The sequence below is a fragment of the Cricetulus griseus genome, chromosome 3, assembly GCF_003668045.3.
Source record: "Cricetulus griseus strain 17A/GY chromosome 3, alternate assembly CriGri-PICRH-1.0, whole genome shotgun sequence".
Lineage (NCBI taxonomy): Eukaryota > Metazoa > Chordata > Mammalia > Rodentia > Cricetidae > Cricetulus > Cricetulus griseus.
In genome coordinates, this window is record NC_048596.1 from 51,047,445 (window position 1) to 51,068,772 (window position 21,328).

Sequence of the window (21,328 nt, forward strand, 5' to 3'; positions counted from 1 at the left end):
GTTCTGGTAAACTCTGATCATTAGACTTAGCAGCAAGCACCTCTACCCACTGAGTCATTTCAGCAGCCCAAGCAACAGCAGTTTTATCACTGTAGATGGGACACTTCTTTCTTGTGTCTTGCAGGAGTCTGCTCTGCATTGCAGGCTAATTAGTAGCAATCCTACCACCGAATACTAGATGGCAGTAGAAGTCCCCTCGTTGTGACAAGTGTATTCAGCCGTTATCAGGTTAGCACCCCTGACTGAGAACCACTGCCCAAGAAAAGAAAGCCAAGACAATGGGGAGAGGGAACCCTAGTGTGAACAGCATGCTGGGGACACTGAGGCAGGATGCAGTGGGGACAAGGAAGGACATCGTGTCTGCAGTAACAGAGGAGTCTGAGAGCCTGAAACAGTCCCACCTGCCTATCCTCCAAGCCTCCCCTTTGGGGAAGGGGAGACATTAAGCAAATCCAGATCTGTCTCCACACCCACAAGACCTCATAAAGTTAAGAAAGCATCTTCTACCTAACCTCTTAACAAAGAGAAAATCGTCATTTTTCACCGACAGAGGCAATACCGTTTTTTACTAATAAAAATGTAACTTATATTTGCCTGGACACTCTCAGAGTCTGAGGCCGTTTTGACAGTAACTCAGATGTTGCTGGCTCTGACCCCTGACAGCTGAAGTAGGATCCAAGCCTCCTGCAGTCCCTTATCATACGCACATGGACATGGATATACATAATCCACATACATGCATATGCAAGTAAACATACATTTCTAAACCTATGTTTACATGAGTGTTAACACATGCATATGTGTGTGGCTATATAAGCACAGGTGCATGGATGCATGCACACTGCTACATACACATAGGCATGCATCCACACAGACACCCATAATTCCACCAGTTAGGGGGTTAAGGTACAAGCATCACATATCTGAGAATAGACTGGGCTTACACATTGGAACCTTGTCTCAAGAAAAGTAAATAAAAATAAAAAAACAAGAGCCAAGAGCTGACCAACCCACTGAACCTTCTCCACATTTTTTGTTATTATTATTATTATTATTATTATTATTATTATTATTATTGAAACAAGGTCTCATGTAGACTGGGCTAGCCTAAAGCTCACTATGCACACAAAGATGACTTCAAATTCTTGGTTCTCCTACATCCAACTCCCCAAGCTCTGATTACAGATATGTGCCCCCATGCCCGCCTATGTATGTATGTATGTATGTATGTATGTATCTATCTATCTATCTATCTACCTATCTATCTATCTGAGTCTTACCCTGTAGCCCTTGACTGACCTGGATCTCATGCTAGCCCCATTTCAACCTCTCAAATGCTGGAATTACAGACATGGGCCCCTACTAGCTGATCATGGATGTGATGTGACCAGCTGTTTCGACTTCCTGCTGCCATGACTTCTCCATCATGTAACCCTAGAACCGTGAGCCAAAACACCCCTATTTCACCATGTGTTTTGTCGGAAATTTTGCCACAGCAGTGAGAAGAGTAAGAAATACAGCCAACCACTTTCAAACACTTCCCCTGTAGGCTTTCCCCTGCACATGCTAACCCCATTCACCTGGGCCAGCCACAGTGTCACTCTGTTCCCCTAGGCCCAGAGTGGAACCAGCCACCACTTTTCTCTAGGCTCCTCCATTTTGGTTGTGCCAAGTAGCTCTCACCCACTGCCCTCCCTGAGTACCACAAACCCCATTCCACCTCTAGATTCTTCATCACCCATCTTGTGAGCCACCATTCATGAGATCTCTCCACCTGGAATTCTTAAGCCTCTGTCAACCCCACCACCACTAAGTAATAACTACCAAAAACCAGCCGCCTCCCCTCCCCCACCCAGCCCAGGGCCTCTGTGGCTGTTGGCCTTCCTCCTGACTGCTCTGACTCACACCAGCCCTCACCAACCACATGAATTCAGCCCTCCCTTGATGCCTACGCCAGGACCACACTTCCCCCCCTCTCTTCCCACCAGCTACCATAATTTCTCGAAGAATGATCCAGACCCTGGCATGAGGATGGCCAGAAGCCCTTGTTTAAAATACTCTGACAGTGATATAAACCAGATGCAAAGACACTGTGAGTGCACCTTCTGAGGTTACTCAGATAGTTAGCTATGTAGGGACAGAAGGGTGTTGCAGGGGCTCAGGCAGGGGCATTGGGAAGGCAGTGTTAACGGGGATGTTTAATGGGGACCAAGTTTTAGCTGGAGAAGGGGAAAAGGTTGCAGAGATGAATGGTGGCGACAGCGAATGTGAGTATATTTGAACCAAAGCACTGCACACTTGGTTAAAAGGGGTGTGTGTGCTCAGGTAGAGCCCATTTAGCCTGCATGAAGCCCTGGCTTTGATCCCCAGCACCAAACATGCACCCAGTACGAAGTGAGAGGTGGAACAGGATATTCTGAAGTTCAAGGTCATCCTTGCATAGCAAGCTAGAGACCAGCCAGGGCTGTGTGAGACCATGTCACACACACACACACACACACACACACACACACACACACACACACACACACCAGTAACAATAACGAATAGATAATTTTTCAAAAGATGCCTCTTTTAAAGAAAACGGTGAGTTTGTCACCCAGTCAGCCCATGACACTCACTGAACACTTGCCAGGGTCCTGGGGACTGAAGTGAGAGCACACAGAAACTGCCCTGGTGCCCACAGACAGCAGGCATGTCCTGTCTCCTGATCTCAAGTGTCTGAAAAGTTACCTGCCAGAGAGAAACACCAGGTCACAGGTAAGCAGGGTCCTGATCTTAGAGGCTGGGGAGGGGAGAGCCTGACAAAGTGGGGTGAGAGGAGACACTGTTAGACATGACAGAGAAGATACATGGGCCTAGTAAAGGGAGTCTGAGAGCTTACACCTAATGAAGCCAGGGTTTGGTTATCTGAGCTGCGGATGGTGGCTCTGAGGCCTGAGGCATTCCTAGCCAACGATTAACTCAAAAAAAGGCCCAGAGACTTTGATGTATTTGAAGAAAAAAGAAGGCTATGCTTGGTATGTGATGGGAATGTACACTGGGAAACCTGTCATTTTACTGAGGGTGGGGGGTAAGGGTGCTCTGAATCCAGGCCTTCAGACATCAGCAACCCATGCAGGAAGCCCCTTCTCACAGGAATTCCTCTCCAGAGACACTGTCATCTTAAGAGAAGATAGTGGTCTCCTTCTCTCTTCATCCATCTTCCTTTCCTCATGGATTTGGGAGGCTGCCTTCCAGCACCCACTTATTGTCAGCCAAGCCTGAAGGCCTGCAAGGGTGGCCTGAGCCCCTGAGTTCTGCCCACAGTAAGACCAGACCTTCCTTTCCCTGCTAGCTACCTGTGCTCACCCCGCCACACCACCAACCAAACCCAGGACCCAAGCTAATCATTTCTCGCTCACTCAACCACATACTCCAGAGAACAGGGTTGAAAAACAACATCTTGGGCTACAGTGTAGCCTAGTGATGGAGTGCTTACCTAGTACATGCCAGGCCTTAAGTTCCACCTCTGGGGTTGGGGGTGGGGAGGGGGAGAGAGAGAGAGAGAGAGAGAGAGAGAGAGAGAGAGAGAGAGAGAGAGAGAGAGACTAAGGGGAGAAGGAATGGAAGGGGGAGGGAGAGAGGGAAAGTAAAACAAGAAAAAAGAGGTAAGAGAAAGAAAATGGCTTTTTATTTAATATTTATGTTTGTTTGTTTGTCTATTAGCATGTACAAGTGGTTTGTCTGCATATATACATGTATGTATGCCATAGGCTTGACATACCTATAGAGGCCAGAAGAGGGTGTTGGATCTCTAGAACTAGAGTTACAAACAGTTGTTAGGAGCAGTGTGGGTGCTGAGAACTGACTGCCAGTCCTCTGTAAGAACAGTGCTCTTAGTCACTGGGATATCTATGTAGCCCCAAAACCGAGTCACATCAATTAATTTTTGTGCTTTTTTTTTTTTTTTTTTTTTTTTTTTTGAAGCACTGGGGAATGAACTCAGGGCCTCAGGCATGCTAGACATGAACACACCCCAAGCTTCCCCTGCTATGAGATAATGCTCTTGAACACTGTAAAAATTTGTCACTCCTATTGGTTTAATAAAATGCTGATTGTCCAGTAGCTAGGCGGGAAGTATAGCCGGGCTACCAGACTAGGAGAATTCTGGGAAGAGGAAAGGCAGAGACACAGTCACCAGCCAGATGCTGAGGAAGCAAGATGAGAATGCCTTACTGAGAAAACGTACCAAGCTATGTGGCTAAACACAGACAAGAGTTTTGGGTTAATTTAAATTGTAAGAGTTTGTTAGTAATAAGCCTGAGCAACAGGCCAAACAGTTTATAATTAGCATAAGCCTCTGCACGCTTATTTGGGGCTGAGCAGCTGAGGACTGGGCGAGACAGAAATCCCATCTACACTTCCTACTTTTTAAATTTAGTTCAGTTTAGTTTGGGGGAGGTTTTTTGTTTTTGTTTTTGTTTTGAGACAAAGTTGCACTATATAGCCCTGGCTGGCCTGGAACTCCCTATGAAGACCAGGTTGACCAGAGCTCTCAGAGATTCAACTGCTCCACCTCCTGAATGCTAGGATTAAAGGTGTACAGTATGCCCGACTTATAGAAAGTGGCTTTTGCTGGGGCTGAATAGTAGAGCCCTTGTCTAATACACATAAAACACCAGTACAAAAAAGGGTGAGTGGGCTTTGGATGAGGTTAGGGAGAAGGCTCAATCGGAAAAGTGCTTGTTGGGTGTGGTGGTTTGAATAGAAATGTCCCCCATAGGCTTATATTTGAATGCTTAGCCATCAGGAAGTGGCACTACTTGAGAAGAATTAGGAGGTGTGGCCTTGATGGAGTAGGTGTGGCCACTTTGGAGGAAGTGTGTCAGTGTGGGTGGGCTTTGAGGTTTCAAAAACCCAATCCAGGCTCAGTCTCTCTCTCTCTCTCTCTCTCTCTCTCTCTCTCTCTCTCTCTCTCTCTCTCTCTCTCTCTCTCTCTCTCTCTCTCTCTGCTGCCTGAAGATCTGGATCTAGAACTCTCAGCTGCTTCTCCAGCAGTATGTCTGCCTGGGTGCTGCCATGCACCCTGCCATGATGATAATGAACTAAATTTCTGAAACCGGAAGCAAGCCCCAATTAAATGCTTTCTTTTATAAAAAGTGGTCTTGGTCATGGTGTCTCTCCACAACAATGCAGTGATCAAGACACCGAGCAGGCGTGAGGACCTTAGTTTGTGATGGCCTGCACTCATAATCCCAGAGCTGGGGAGGCAGAGACAGCTTAATCACAAACTCCAGGCCAATGAGGGATGGTCCCTAAGGAACAACACCCAAGGTCGACTGTCGCCTCCAGCCACAAGCATGTGCCCACATGCACACACGAAAAATAAATAATTTTAATGCCGCTCACACAAAAACTAACCCTTTAAACTTGTTTTCCTCCTTTTAATTTTAGGCTGGGCTTCTTGGCTCATGCCTATAATCCTAGCACTCAGGAGACCAAGGCGGGAGGATCTGGAGTTCAAGGACAGCCTTGATTATGTAATGGGACTTTGTCACACAAAATAATAAAATAAAAAGAAAAAAAAAAGCACATTAAAATGATCCCTCCTGGGGCTCTTGGCCCACAAACAATATTCTCACGTTGACACAGAAAGATCACAGAGTGCCTACTTCAGCCCTCACTCACTTCAGCGTTCACTGGAATAAGGTCATTGCACAATTTTTTAAGGGCTTTATTTTTTTTTCCTCAAGAGTTCCACAGCTTGTATAGTTTGGGGTCTACAAGTGGTGAACGTGCTGGGAGATTACCTAAACATTTTTGTCAGGCCAACATTTTTGTCTCTGGTACAAGGAAGGTTGGAAGGTTGCCAGGCTGCTTAGAACACTTTTATAAGATGTTTCTCTAAGAGCCTGTCACCATGCAGAGGGGGAACTGCCTGGATGAGGAGCAGGCCTCTACTCGGAGGCCTAGTGCCTTCTTCTCCCTTCTTCTACTGTGTGCAAGCCAGGTAAGGCACGAAACCTTTCCAGAACCGGCTGGGAAACTGGGTGATGGAGTTTGGGTGCAGCCCTGCCCCTTCGCCTACTAGAAGCAGTCCAAAACGGCTTTGGGGAATAGGGATGTCTCGCCCTCTTTGGACCTAAGTGAAAGGGTTGGCTGGTCCCAAGGAACTGGAATGCAGGGTACACGCGAATAAGGTGCCAGGTGTTCTCGCTGGCTTGATTCTGTCAGGGTGTAGGAGGCTCTCCCAGCCTCCCACCACAGCCAGCTCCCAGCAGGAGGCTCAGAAGCCTCACCCAGTCCCTTGCTCCCTGCCAGGGAGGGCAGTCCTCTGAAGCCGCAGGGCTTGCTGGGAAAAGCAGGCTAGAGCCAGCGCCAGCAGTCCTGGGCCGTGAGAATGTCTGTCAATCTTACCTCTCCTGTCAAAGCCCCTCTGTGACTGATGGTTACAAGGTGGGAGAAGGCAGAGCTTCGGGATTAGATTAAATCACTGGTCATGACGGAGTCCATTCCACATACATCAACTCCGAGGCTTGTCAGGCAAACCTGGGATTAGCACAGGAGGGCCTGGCCCTTTCCAAATGGGCCCTGAACTCTGTCCTTTGTCCTCAAATCGGGCCCTCTTTCCTCAGCTTTCTGCTATGCAAGGAATTCCGTTGCAACATAAAAAAAAAAAAAAAAAAAAAAACCCTCTCCTTGGATCTGCTGCTTTTGGATCCTGCCCAGTCAGAATACACAAGCAGAAGAAGGCTCCTTGCCTAACCCAGCGCACTAGTTCACTGAAAAGAGACCCCAGAGACTGAAGTCCTCCCCCTCCCCACAAAGCCCCATGGGTGCCTTGATGCATAAGGAGATGTGACCCACACAGGAAACTCTAGCAGCTGGGATAGCCGCCAGGCTGACCTTCCACCAGGAGCTAAGCAGAATGGGAAGAAAGGTGACGCGGGCTTCTCCTTTCATTCCTTCTGCATTGTCCTATAATAAACCCGGCGCTGCTTTCCTAGTCCACATTTCCAACCCTCTGTCCTACACTGCACCCTCAAACCTTCAGGGATTCACTTTCAAGACCCTTCAAAGACTGTGCTTACTCATCAAATCAAACCCTCTGCCTACGTGTTAAAGTTTTTCCTTTTCCTCTATTTTTTTTTTTAAGAGAGAGAGAGACAGAGACAGAGACAGATACAGAGACAGACACGGGGTTGTGTTTGGGTGTGGAGGCTAGATGACATCTTTGTGGAGCTGGTTCCCTTCCTGAATTTACATGAATTCAGGGCACCAACTCAAGTTGCCAGGCCTATGTGGCAAGTTCTTTCACCCACAGAGCCATCTTATTGATGGTGGTTTGGTTTTTTATCTTGAGACAGGGTTTTACAGTATAGTCCAGGATGGCCTGGCAATCACTGCATAGCTGTGCCAGCTACTTTTTTTTTTTAAAGATTTTATTTATTTTTATTATGTATACAACATTCTGCTTCCATGTATATCTGCACACCAGAAGAGGGCACCAGATCTTATAACAGATGGTTGAGAGCCACCACGTGGTTACTGGGAATTGAACTCAGGACCTCTGGAAGAGCAGTCGGTGCTCTTAACCACTGAGCCATCTCTCCAGCCCTGTGCCAGCTACTTTTATGTCAACTTGACACAAACTAGCATCACTGGTGAGAGGGAGCCTCGATAAATGCCTTGATGAGACTGGGCTATAGGCAAGCCTGTAAGGCATTTTCTTAATTAGAGATCAATTCGGGCAGGCCCAGCCCATTATGAGTAGTGTCATCCCTGGGCTGGTGGTCCTGGGTTCTATGAGGAAGGCAGAGCAAGCCATGGGGAGCAGTCCAGTAAGCAGCACCCCTCCACGGCCTCTGCATCAGCCCCTGACTCCAGGTTCCCGGCCTGTCAGGCCCTGTCCTGACTTCCTTCAGTGATGAACAGTGATGTGGAAGTGTAAGCTAAATAAACCCTTTCCTCCCTGAGTTGTTTTTGGTCACAGTGTTTCATCACAACAATATAAACCCTAAATAAGTCAAAATAGCCCAAACTAACCTCATACTTACAGCAATCCCCCTGCCTTAACCCTTCAAGTGCTTGGATTACAGATGTGAGCTACCATATTGGCTAAGATTTTTTTTCCAAGACAGGGTTTCTCTACAAAGCCCTACCTGACTTGGAGCTCACTATGTAGACCAGGCCAGCCTTGAACTCATAGCAATCCTCCTGCTTCAGCCTTTCAAGCTCTGGGAATACAGAAGTGCTTCACCAGGCCCAGTAGGCAGGATTTTTCATGATCTGCCCTCACTGTCCTGCTCTTCATCTTCCCCAGGACTCATCAGCACACACCCTTTTCCAGGTGAGGCCACTTTCTCAATCCTCATTGCGTCTGCCTCTGTCAGGTTGTCCCCATGATGTAAAACCTGGAGCCTTCTTCAAGGTCCAGCTCCAGTCTTGCCTTCTTCACAAATCTTTGTCAAGGCCACAGGACAGAATAAATAAGAAAAGACTTGGGGCCCCATCTGGATTCTAATCCTGGCTCCCCGGGGACTTCAGGGAAATTATTAGGTTTTTGAGACAATACTTTGTTAAGCCATAGCTTCTTCATGAACAGAAAGTATTCCTCTGCGTCTGTGGAATACGCAGAATGAACCTGCTCCCTCCTGATTGCATTTTACCCCTAAGAGACTGGAGAAAAGTAGAGACAACCTGTCCAGAATATGAAGACATACCGTGTCCTAAGTTCATCCTTCTGTACAGGTGATCACCTCAAAGACATTTGCTCTCCAACAACACTGTCTGGAGAGCAGCCGCACCAGAGCTGGAGACCTCAGCATCTGCCCCTCCTAAAAGTGATCTGCACCCAAATTACAGGGGACCCCCAAAATCCCAGAATCATGGGGTCACTAGTTGACAAGAGCAACCATTCAGATTGCTCTCCAAGAGGCTGTCAGAACTTCTGGTTTGCCAAAAGAATGCTGCAGGCTCATGAATGAATCAATTCACACTCAGGACCACCCAGGAGTCAGGGGAGGCTCAACCTCACCAGGCCTCTGTTACTGCAGCTTCAAGTCAGGGGGGACTGATAACCAAAAGATAGCTAAGGAATCAGCCAGTTCTGGAATCCTGCCCTCTATCAAAGGGATCTGTGTGGTATGTTCTCTACAGCATCAGGTCAAGGAAACGCAGCTCAGAAAAATGGGACTTAAAAAACAGTCGCCAGGGTTCACAACCTTCTGGAACTCCAGTCTCAGGGGATCCAACTCCCTCTTCAGATCTCTGCAGGGTTAGGGCACACACATGTCGCACAGACATGCATGCAGGCAAAAACATTCATACACATAAAGTTTAAAAATAAATACAACAAGAAATAAATAAATAAAAGCAGTTGTTGGGTAGGGCACACTAAGTGTTTCTTCCCTAGCCTGTGTGACGCCCTGAGCACCACCCTCAGTACCAAAGGGGGCGGGGGAGAAAGCTGCAATTAGCTATCTATAGCATGATGAATTCATTATGTAGACCCCATCTGGCTGATTGGGACAAAGCCAAGGATAAAAAGAGTGAGCACAATTCATCTGTGCTCAGGTCCCAACTCTGACACTTAAGGGCAAGTTGCACAACCATGTAAGGCCTTTACCTAGCTAGGCTGATAATACCTCCTGCATTCATTTTTGATGAAAGCGTTTTCCACAGCACCTGAAGCAGAGGAAGCACTCAGCTCATTTCTCCACCCTGCAAATGTTGACTGGATGCCCACTAAATGACAGGGACTGTTCTCAGAGGGCCAGGAGCACAGTTTTCACCAACAAACAAACTCTCTTTATGGAGCTTACTCTCAAAGGAGACATAGGGAAAGGTATGATCAAAATGAAACAAAAGCCCTGTTTTCTCAAATACATTAAAAGAAAACTGTGAAGGGGGAAAAACTCAAGGGAGTAAATGGGCCTCCTTAGAAAAGGCCACTGGAGGAGAGCCTAGAGTACAGACACCAGGGTATGCAGAATGTGGTCATTCTTTTTATGTTTGTTGGTTTTTTTCAAGACAGGATTTCTCTGTGTAGCCTTGGCTGTCCTGGAACTCACTCTGTAGACCAGGCTGGACTCAAACTCATATAGATACACTCACCTCTGCCTCTGCCTCCCAAGTGCTGAGATTAAAGGCGTGTGCCACCACCGCCAGGCAGTCATTCTTTTTTTTTTTAATAATTTATTTTATTTCATGTGCACTGGTGTTTTGCCTGCATGTATGTCTGTGTGAAGGTGTCAGGTCCCCTGGAACTAGAGTTACAGACAGCTGTTAACTGCCATGTGGGTGCTGGGAATTGAATCCAGGTCCTCTGGAAGAGCAGCCTGTGCTCTTAACCACTGAGCCATCTCTCCAGACCCCAGTGGTCATTCTTAATACTCAAAGGCAATGCTCTGGGTTTGGCAATAACAAAATATTTTCTCAGTGTTCAAATGGGTTCTTAAAAATGTGATGGCATTTATTAATTTGTGTAGGGGGATGGCACAAAGATATCACAGCATGTAGGTAGAGGTTATAGGACACCTGACAGGGGTCCATTTTCTCTTTCCACCTCACAGGTCCTGGGGACTTGAATTCAGGTCATCAAGCTTGGCAACAAGCACCTTTGTCCTCCCAGCCATCTCATTTGCCACCTCCACACCCCCCCTTTTTTTTTTTTTTTTGAGGCAAGATCCTGGCTATGTAGTCCTGGCTGCCCTGAAACTCAATATTTAAACCAGACTAGCCTCTTACTCTAGAGATCCACCTGCCTCTACCTCCCAAGTGCTAGAATTAAAGGCATGTGCCACCACTCAGGGCTGACATCCCCCTTTTATAAACAGTATCTTAAGCTGTAGTTTAGGCTGGTCTGGAATTCACTACACAGCCTCCACTGGCCTCAAACTTGCAAGAAACCATCTGCTTCAGCACCCATGGTCATTTATACCCAATATAGCTCACCCAAATACCCAAATGCCCAAATACCCAAATAAAATGGAACAACAGAGGTAGAAGTCTCCATCTTGTTATTTATAGATTAACAAAGGAGATCAAGAAAGCTACAACAAGTGACTAAAAAATAAAAACACCATGAAGGTTACATTCTAGTGAAGGGGAAGGAAGTCAACAAATTCAGGTATTAATATGTGTCAGAAAATACTGAGTAAATGAGAATATGAAGGCAGTAAAAAACTGCTGGTGGCCATTGGGTGGCTCATGCCTGTATTCCTGGCATTCAGGAGGCTGCAGCAGGAGGACTGAAATGAGTTCAAGGCCAGGTTGGGTTACATAGTAGATACATAGTAAGGAAGGAATGGAGGAAGGGAAGGAGGGAGGAAAGAAGGATGAATATGTTATACTTGAAGACAGGGAAGGAGAGCTAGACTACATAAGGTATGTTAGAGGTCTCTCTAGTGAGGTCACGTTTACCAAAAGAAGAACTTATCAAACAGAAGTACATTCCAGGCATAGTTCATAGCAAGGAGTCTGATGGCCAGATCAAAGAACAGCAAAGGATCAAGGGATGGAAAGGAGGAGCCAGATGCTGTGCAACCTTAGATCGTGGCTAGCCCTTGAGCTATGTGTGCTTCACAGTGAGGTGGAAAGCTACAGAGTTATAAGTGGTAAATGACATGGCTTTTTTTTTTTTTTGAGATATGTAGCCTAGGCTGACCTGATTTATCTGATGTTATGAAAGAATCAGTCTTGTTGTTGTGGTATAAAAAGGCCAGAGGGTCTAAGGCACAGAGAAGGAGATCAGTTAGGAAACAGCAGCCACAATGCTGGTGAGATGTGTGGCTCAAACCAGGGGTATTGCAGTAGCCACAGAAAAGTGACTGATTGTAGACATGGAAGACGGGATGGTGGGAATTGTTAATGCCATAACAAATGCAAAGATGAGCTCAGGACCTGTTTATCTGAGCAAGCTGTTGTTTATGAAGGTAAAGTGTGTGAGCCACAGCAAGAGAGAGAGTGGGGGAGGTAAGAAGAACTTTCCCAGCAAGTGTTCAAACGTCTCCTGATTTACAATGTTCATTTATAAAGTAGAAGCTAGGGACCACACCCATAAGTTCTATACTGGCTGTATACCCAAGAGAAGTGGGGGCAGGGCTGACAAGACGGCTTAGCCAGTAAAAGGAGATTGCTGCTGGGTCTAACAACCTGAATTCAGTCCTCCAGACCCCCGTGGTAGAAGGTGAGAGCCAACTCCCAAAAGTTGTCTCCATTCTCCACTGACACATTTCCACACATTCAAAAAAAATATTTTGAGACAAGAACTCACTATGTAGCCCTGGATATCCTGGGACTCACAGAGGTCCACCTGCCTCTGCCTTCTGATTAGAGGTATGTACCATCATACCCAGTAGGAAATGTAATTTTTGACTGGAAGAGATATTTGTCCATCAATGTTCATGGAAGAACTATTCATAAAAGGTAAATAGCATCCTGAATGTCCATCAAGAGATGAACAGATAAACACATGTGGCATATACATGAAATAAACGACTAAACAGTAATTACATTCTAACACATGCTGTAACATTGAGGACATTACTGTAAGTGACCAAGCCAGACCCCAAAGAACAGATGTTTCAGGTCCCCTTATATGAGGTACTTGGAACCATGGGATTCATAGAGTCACACCAAGGAAGGTGGTTCCCAGGAGCTGGGTAAAGAGAATGGGGAGTTGGTGTTTAATGACTTTAGACTTAGAACTGTGGAAGCTGAGGAGAGTTCTGTAGATAGTGTATGGTGAGGGTCACACAAGCACAGGAAGACACTTAGTGCCACTAAAGAAGAAATGGTTAAGCCAGACCTAGTGTCACAGGCCTTCAACCCCAGCTACTTGGGAAGCTAAAACAGAAGGATTCATAGTCTGTCTGGGCTACAAAATGAGCTCAAACTGGTGGAACCGTGTCTCAAAATAAAAAAGCTAAAAGACAGGACTTGAGACCTGGGTAGTGATCAATTGGTAAGGTGCTTGTCTAGCATGCACAGAGTCCTGGATTCAATGACCACCGATGAATAAACCAGATGTGATGATTCATGCTATAATCCCAGCATTCAGAGGGTGGAGACAAGAGGATCAGGAGCTCAAGGCCATTCTTGCCAATACAGCAAATTTGAGACCAGCCTCAAGTCAACATCAACTACGAACTGAGATCAAGGCCAGCCTGAATTCCAAGGGAACAGAAGGAGGAGGAGGAAGAGGACAAGGAGGAGGAAGAGGAGAGAGAGAGAGAGAGAGAGAGAGAGAGAGAGAGAGAGTCTAGGTATGTAGTTCAATGGTAGAATGCTTGCCTGGCAACTGCAAGGCCCTGGGTTCAATCATTCACAGTGAAAACAATTAGGTTAAAATGATTTTGTTGTTTTAAAACTTTACCAAGGTCACACTGTGAGTATGACTCAGGAACTATGAAATGAACTGGGTGTGGTAGCACATGCCGGTCTGTAATCCTAGTACTCACTGGTGGAAGCAGGAGGATTACAACTTCCAAGCCAACCTGAGCTACACAGGAAAACCCCCACCCCTGTTTAAAAATAAATAAACAGAAAGAAAAAGCAAACAAACTATAGCATGCCCGGGGCTACATCGACTGAAACAGGACTGGCGCCCAGGCAGCTCCAGGGCTGCTCTATTGCACGGGAGGCAGGACAGTCAGGTCTGCAGCAGCTGCGTGGGCTGCTGCGTTTGGAGCTTCCACACTCCAGCATCTCAGCCTCAAAATGTCTGTTAGCCTGGAAGCCACAGACTGACCAGGCAGAGGACTGGAAGTGGCTACTGACTTGCTACTCTTTTACCAAATGACCGACCACAGCTGACCCCAACAGCAAGCTCTGTTGTGTGCAAACTGGTTTTTAGATCTCAGAGAAATGCCAAAATTCCCTTGTGATTTAAAGGTGAATGGCAGGGCAGGTAAGGCTGATTTCTAGAATCCAAAAGAAACCATGTTTACAACGATATCCAGCTTCCAAGTCCAAAAGAAAGGGAATACATAAGCTATTGTTTGAGGGCCCCGACTGTGTGTGTGTGTGTTTGAGAAAGTCCAGATAGATAGATAGATAGATAGATAGATAGATAGATAGATAGATAGATAGATATTCCAAGATTTGCCTTTGAACTTGTTTTGTAACCCACATTGGCCTTTTGCCTAATGAACATCACCAAGCCCAGCTCCTGAAAACTACTTTATTCAGTTGTTGTTTATTTGAATTTTGTTTTTGAGATAGGCTCTTGATAGAAAGGCCAGGCTGGCACAAAGGTACTTGCTATATAAACCAGGATAATCTAGAACTGCAGCAATCCTCCTGCCTCTGCTTTCCCAGTCCTAGGATTCTAATGATAAACCACATGCCCAGTGCAAGTTAGTTTCTAAGGAAGCATCCATGATGAAGAGAAAGAGAGACAGAGACAGAGACAGAGATCCCTGTGAAGGTAAATGCAGCTCTCTTCCTGTAGTTTATCAAGGCACACGGGACTGAGAGACCAGGGGATAAAGCTGATAGTCTCCAACTTGACGTAGGACCTGACTTTGATCCTGAGTCCCACATGGTGGGAGGAGAGAACTGCCTCATGCTTGTCCAGTATTCAGGCCCTTTGAGGAAAGGGATCCAATACTAGTCCCCTCTAAATTCTCAGATGCTTACTTAACCAATGATGAAAGAAATTGAAGAAGAAACAAGCACTTTGTTAGGAAGGCAAACGTCATAAGAAGACAAAACTTGCTCCCAAGAGTGAGAGTACTGTCTACCATGATAGCCACGAAGCAAGCCAGTGGCCTTTGCCATATTTTGTCCATTTTGTTTACCAGTCATTCTTTGCTGCCACTCTCCCCACCCCATGCAATCTAGTGGAAGCCCAGCAATATGGCAGCTGGTGCAAGTTATCCCATAACTCTTGGGAAACACAGTCTTGGAGACTCAGGTGGGCCAGCATTGGGGAAGGGATCTTCAAAAACTCAATCAGAGCATAGGTTGGTGGGAAACCTGAATTCCTAACTTCTAAGGAGGCTGAAGCAGGAGGATTCAAAGTTCCAAGCCAGCCAAGACAACTTAATGAGATCCTGTCTCAAAAATAAAAAGAGGGCTGAGGATTGTGGATCAGCAGCAGAGACCCTACATTCAATCCCCAGTACCAGTAAAAATCAAAAGTAAACAAAATAACAATAAGGCAAAGTATTGGGAGGATGTCATAAAGACCAGATGTGTGGCCCAGCATCATGGCTTGGGGACCTGTGAGCACTCCAGCATGACTGGAATGAAGGATGTCCTGTGGGAATAAGGGGGCACCAAGACAGAAACCAGATCACACAAGCCACCTTATGTGTTAAGAACATGAACTTTACCCTGAAAGTCATGAGGAGCCACTGGAGAACTTCAAGAAAGAGAACATGATCTGATTGTGTGTGTGTGTGTGTGTGTGTGTGTGTGTGTGTGTGTTTTAGACGGGCACTTTGAGCTCACGCTGGCACAGAAGAAAAAATATCTAAGACAGGAAGACAGGAGGTGACTGCAGCCGGCAGTGAAAAACCTCAGCCATCAGATATATCAAGGATGTGGGCAACCTGTGTAGCGGCCAGAAGTCAGCACAAAAACTAGGAGGGTGGGTGGGAGCAGGAGGAGATGGAGTCCAATGCTGGGCACCCCAGAGGTGCAAGCTTTGAGCTTGGAACAGTAAGATGGCTTGGGATTCAGTGAGCCCCCAATGATATTCAGAGAGGAAAAGAGGAGCTATCTAGGAACCTGTCCTCTGTATATGATGTGGCCATTTGGGTCTTTTTTTTTTTTTTTTTTTTGAGACAGGGTCTCTCTATTTATCCCTGACTGGCCCAGCACTTCATATGTAGACCAGGTTGGCCTCGAGCCACAGAGATCTACCTGCCTCTGCCTCTAAGAGTGCTGGGATTAAAGGTGTGCATCACCTTGTTTGAGCCCCATTGTGTTTCTTGAAAACAAAGCCCCTATAGTTATTCACAAGAGGCCCTCATGAGATAGGGCCTATCAACAACATTCCTTTGAAGCAGGAGCAGCTGAGAACCACTGTCCCCCATGTAGCCCCAGCCCCAGCTGCCCCAGGTCTTGAGAGGTGCTAGAACATGTAAGAGGTGGAAGGGTAAGCAAAGAGACTCCAAGTAAGGCATAGTGATCTATGTCGGCAGACCCAGCACTTGGGAAGATGAGGCAGAAGGATCTCAAGTTTGAGACCAGCCAGGGGTACATTATGAGTTTGGGGACAGTTTGGACTACAGAGTAAGGCCTTGTATCAAAAACAACAAAAACAAAAACATGGAGCCTGGAGAGATGGCTCAGTTAAAAGAACTTGCTGCTCTTGCTGAGGACCTGGGTTTAGTACCCAGCACCCTCTCCAGCTCCAGGGGATCCAATGCCTCTGTTCACCGGCTCCTGCACTCATACACATACCACACACACACACACACACACCATAGTTAAAAACAATAAAAATAGTTTCAGAGGAGGAAGGAGAGAAGGTTTTGAATTCCTAGGCCCTGGAATGCCAGGAGCAGGACCAGGCTCTGACATCCTGAGCCGGCTCCTTCCAGGCTGCGCATCCACAGCCCGGAAGTCAGGGCATTTTTTTGGTGCCACTAGATAATGAAGGTTGTCACTCTTAGTTCCCACCACTTCTCTCACCTGCATCTGGGGTGGAGACTGAAGCTGCCCCGGCTTTGTTGATGGCTTTCTTGGGTTTATTCTGGTCATTGTACTCCAGGGCTGAGGGCTGGGCTGGGCCCTAATGATAAGGATAAAGATGATTATAGAGTCGCTTAACAGCCATCCCATGGATTAACATTTCTCAAATATATACTGTAGGTATGTAAAAAAACAATAGAGAAGCCACCTTCCCAAACTACTCCCAACACCTCCCAGGCCAGCTGTATCCTTGCCTGGAAGCTCTGGCTATAGAGAAGACAGCAGAGGGCCCTGAGCTCAGAGTCATCCTTCTGTGAAAGTCACAAAAATTTCATACAAAGGGGATACTGTCTCTGGTTCATCAATCACCAGATCTAGTCCATGTCCTCAAGGACTTTGCAGGGACAGAAGGAAAGAAACAAGACACAGTTCAACACTGTGACCAACGTGTAAGGAAGAAGTTTTGTTGGACTAGCAAGCTGGTCATTACTGTCCATGGAGCGTTTTCTCTCTATCCAGCACTAAGCTAGATGTCATGGGACAGGACATACAACAAATAGGCTGCACTCTACAAGGAGTTCCTGAAGGTTTATGAGGTCTATCTCCAATCCAGGAGTCATCTCCATCCTAGACAGAGGCATCCCCTCACATAGGAGAACCCACAATGCCTTGGGAGTTCCTGGCCGTAGCCAGAGTCCATCTGACAGCAACATGGAAATCAACTCATGGAGAACTTAGTTGCCAGCAGTAGCTTCAATAGGCGACTCTTTCCCTGTCATTGTAGAAAATCATCTTAGAGATTCGTTTATTTATTTGTGTCTGGTCTGTGTAAGTATATGCACAGAGGTAGGGGTTCAAGCCTGTGCAAACTCAAGAAGGCCTGGAGGGGTGTTGGGCACCCTTTTCTATCACTCTGCCTTCTATTTTGGAGGCAGGAGCTCTCCCTGAGTCTGGTCTGTTCGTTTTCTCAGCCTGGTGGAAGCCACATGAAGTGTGGTTTGGATTATTCTGTTGTTCTTCAGTTGTTTTTGTTTTTACTAATTAGAAAAAAATCAGTGCTGGGGTTACAGGCATTTGCAGGGACACCTAGCTTCTTACATGAGTACTGAGATTAGAACTGTGGTCCTCATGATTGAAGAGCAAGTACTTTTAACCCCCAAGGAATCTCCACAGTCCTTCATCCTATGAAATTTCTCTTGCAGAGCACAGCCAGGCACACCGGTCATCTCAGCAGGAGGATCAGGAGTTCAAGGCCATCTTTAACTACACATCCAGTTTGAGACCAGCCTGCTGAGCCATCTCTCCAGTCCATAAAAGCATGTCTCAAAAAAGAGAGGGGGTTGGAGACAGCTCAGTGGTGAAGAACACTTGCTTTCTCTGAGGCTCTGTGTTCTGTTTACGGCACTCATAAGTGCTTCACATCTGTGACTTCAGTCCCAGAGGATCCAACCACTCTCTGGCTTCCTTGGGCACTGCTCATGCATACAGTGTACATGTACATTCAGGCCAACACTTGAACACATAAGATTAAATAAATACATCTTAAAATTTTTTAAACACAAAACTTTTTTAAAAGAAATAAAGAAAAGAAAGCAAAAGAGAAAACAAATTGCTCTCCCTCCTAAAACTAACTTAAAGGTTAATGGATGGAATGAGTTGAGGCCCTTCAATTTCAAATTTGTGAATTATCTGACTCACAATTCCTTCTTACAGGTGGACTTTCTTCCCTGTCCCAGTTGGTGAAGTCACTTAAACTTTTCCTGACCATAAGTAATAAGCAAATTCTTCACTACTCTTTCTCTCTGGCTTAGAGCGACAGACTGCTTGCCTCTGCATCCCAGAGCCTAACACAGGCTTCTAGGCATGTGGAGACATTTGTGACCTGGATGAAAGACAAATGGATGAATGAGTGAGTGAATGAATGAATGAGTGAATGAATGAATGAATGAATGATTAAAAAATGCTCTTTCCACTAAATGTTTCCATCCCTCTTTCACGGCTTAGGGCATCAGAGCTGGAGAGATAGCTTAACGGGCTGGAGATGGTTAAGAGAACTTGTCATTCTTGCAGAGGACCAGGGTTTGGTCCCTAGCACCCACAGCTGGCATCTCACAACCATTTGTATCTCCAATTCCAGGTATCTGATACCCTTTCCTGGACTCCATGGGCACAGACATGCATGCAGGCATTTATGCATGTGCAGAAAATAAAAATGAATACATCTTGTTTTTAAATGGCATGAAACTTCTAAGGCTCTTAAAAACTGCACATGGGTTAGTCCCATCATACTCATTCTCTTTTATCACACATTTCCAAAATTCCTGGTATATTAATCAGATATGAAATCGTTTTCAAAAAACAATCATGGCTTTCCCAGAAAGAGTTTGGTTGAGCAAGTATTTGATAACTCTTTTCTTTCAGTTTTTTTCAGTTTTCAGTATTAAATGCATCTCAGAGTAAGTCCAAATAACCACAGAAGAGAGGAATGCTTTTTCCCTTTCAGCAACAACAATGAAATAATAAGGGCAAACACATCAGCACTGACCATTTGCCAAACAAGGCCACATAGTTTTCATTCACACGTTAACTCCTTACAGCTCTGGAGACATGCTATGCAATCATGAAATTCCAGGTCAAGGGTTCAACAGCCTCTTCTGACCTCGCTAGACTCTTGCATGCATAGGTGCACAGACACACACTCAGGCACATACATACACATAAAATAACTAATTTTTTAAAGGTATGAAGAGGTAGAGAGATGGCTCCGTGGTTAGAATGCTTGCTGTGCGAGAGCGAGGACCTGAGTTCAGATCCCTAGAAACTAACATAAATGCTAGATAGGCATGACAGCCTGTCTGTGATTCCAGTCTCAGAAAGCAGCAACAGGGAAACCCAAGCAAGCTGTCAAACAAGACTAGCCATGTCATCAAGCTCTGGGCTTCCTTGAGAGACTTAATAAGATTGAAGGACAATCAAAAACATGCATCCATGCAATTCACATCACACACACACACACACACACACACACACACACACACACACACACGGAAAAAGGGGGGAAAATTGCATGGAGTTTCCAGCCAGTCAGGAGGTTGGGGCAGGAAGATCAGAAGTTTAAAACAAACTTCAACTCATAAGATCTTGTCTCAAAAAGAAAAATAATGTGGAGTTTATGGTGTCATAACCTTGGGGAAAGGGAGATGTCCAGAAGAGCTACCTGGGAAGAAGAAGCATGGCTGAAGTCAAGATAATGCAAAAGTGGGCTCTGGGCATCTCTTGGTGTCCAATGAAAGAGGTAGAGATGGGAGAGACTTAAGCCTTTAGTGCAGATGTGTGGCTGGCCTCTCATTAAATGGTGTCCAGGTCTGCTCCAAGCAGTTGTACAAGCTAAGGAATCTTCAGCTCCACTACTCTTTTGTCACTCCCCAGCCTTCAGGAGGAACTGAGAATGGGTGGCCAAGCTCTGGTGTGGTTTAGGAATACCTTTTGAGAATGCCCTTCCTGCATGAAACCATCTAGAATGTGGATGGCCAAGGGAGAGGAGAGGACAGAGAGTAGATGTGAAAAGAACATGGATGGAACAAATCACAGAGAGAGAAGTCCATGCAGTTGCCAACTGTGTCCACGTTAGGCGAGCATCTCCCTTCATAAGTCATCTGGTCCCAGACCAAGGCCCACCCAAGTCCTCACAGTGCTGAAAATCCATGTAGCAAAGCCTGCAGGTACCCAGGCCCTTGCTTCCAGCTATTCTGTCCCCAACTAGCTTCAAACTTTACTTCCTACCTAAACAAACAGAACAGGGACTGGGGTAGGCAAAATGAACTGCACAGGGGCCTGATACGAAAAAGTGGAACTGAGTTTGTGGCCTACCCAAAAGATTAAACATGGTTTAATTGAACCCATGTCATTTAAAGGGAAAAGATTAGGGCCGTAGTGTATCCCAGACCAATTGCCCCCAGAGAGGGATGGCAAAGGGACAGCCATGGAAACAAAAGATAAATGACTCCAAGATGCTGAAATTGCAGACATCCTTGACAAGCCGGTAGAGGAGATATTTCTGGCTAGGGCAGCCTGTCCTAAGGCTCTCAAATCACACACTTCACAGGACTTGGTTGCCCCACCTAAGCCTGGCCTAGCCAGCTTCCTTGAGTGTGGGTTCACACGGGTACTACAAGGCTGGCATAATCTGATTGGCCTGGAGATGCATGGTTGCTAGGGAAGACGGTTTCATTAATGTCCTGAATCAGGTTTGAACCTGTTCCTTCCATTCCTACGTGCAGGTCCTTGTATAGCCCTGGGGTAAGACACAGGGTCTGATCAGCCAGTCTGATTGCTCCAGTGATTTGCAAAATCCAGTGGGTTTTAAATTGCTAAACCTGGCTGGCCATATTGGATATCAAATTAAAGAATTACCTTAAAGTCATTTTGTTTCCCCTTGGAGATAAAATAACCAATGTTGAGATTCCCGAATTCCCGTTGCCCCAGTGGATAATCTTTTTATCTCAGTTTTATCCAGAAGAAAGATTGATCTCTGTGGAAGAGAAACCCACAGGAGAAATCTGATGAGGCTGAAGGAGCAGGCGAGGAATCAGGAATGCCAGTCCGGCACAAATCCATGACCCAGTCATTTCTTAAAGACAAGGTTTCTTGTATCACAGGTTGGTGTTGAACTCTCTATGCATCTGAGAATGACTTGAAG

General features: G+C 46.0%; 1 protein-coding gene and 1 long non-coding RNA gene across 2 annotated transcripts in view; one reads left to right on the forward strand and one right to left on the reverse strand.

The window, feature by feature from the left end:
• Ahnak (AHNAK nucleoprotein) overlaps positions 1-21,328 on the reverse strand; it is an 89,260-nt gene that overhangs the window by 24,968 nt on the left and 42,964 nt on the right. The window contains exon 5 of the mRNA XM_027408324.2: positions 16,630-16,729. Coding sequence (XP_027264125.1) covers positions 16,630-16,729 — 100 coding nt within the window. The remainder of the gene's footprint in view (positions 1-16,629; positions 16,730-21,328) is intronic.
• On the forward strand, positions 1,935-18,816 carry LOC103159403. Its single transcript, XR_003483960.2, has 3 exons — positions 1,935-2,092; positions 2,636-2,760; positions 17,832-18,816. It is a non-coding gene; the product is annotated as an uncharacterized LOC103159403 (long non-coding RNA).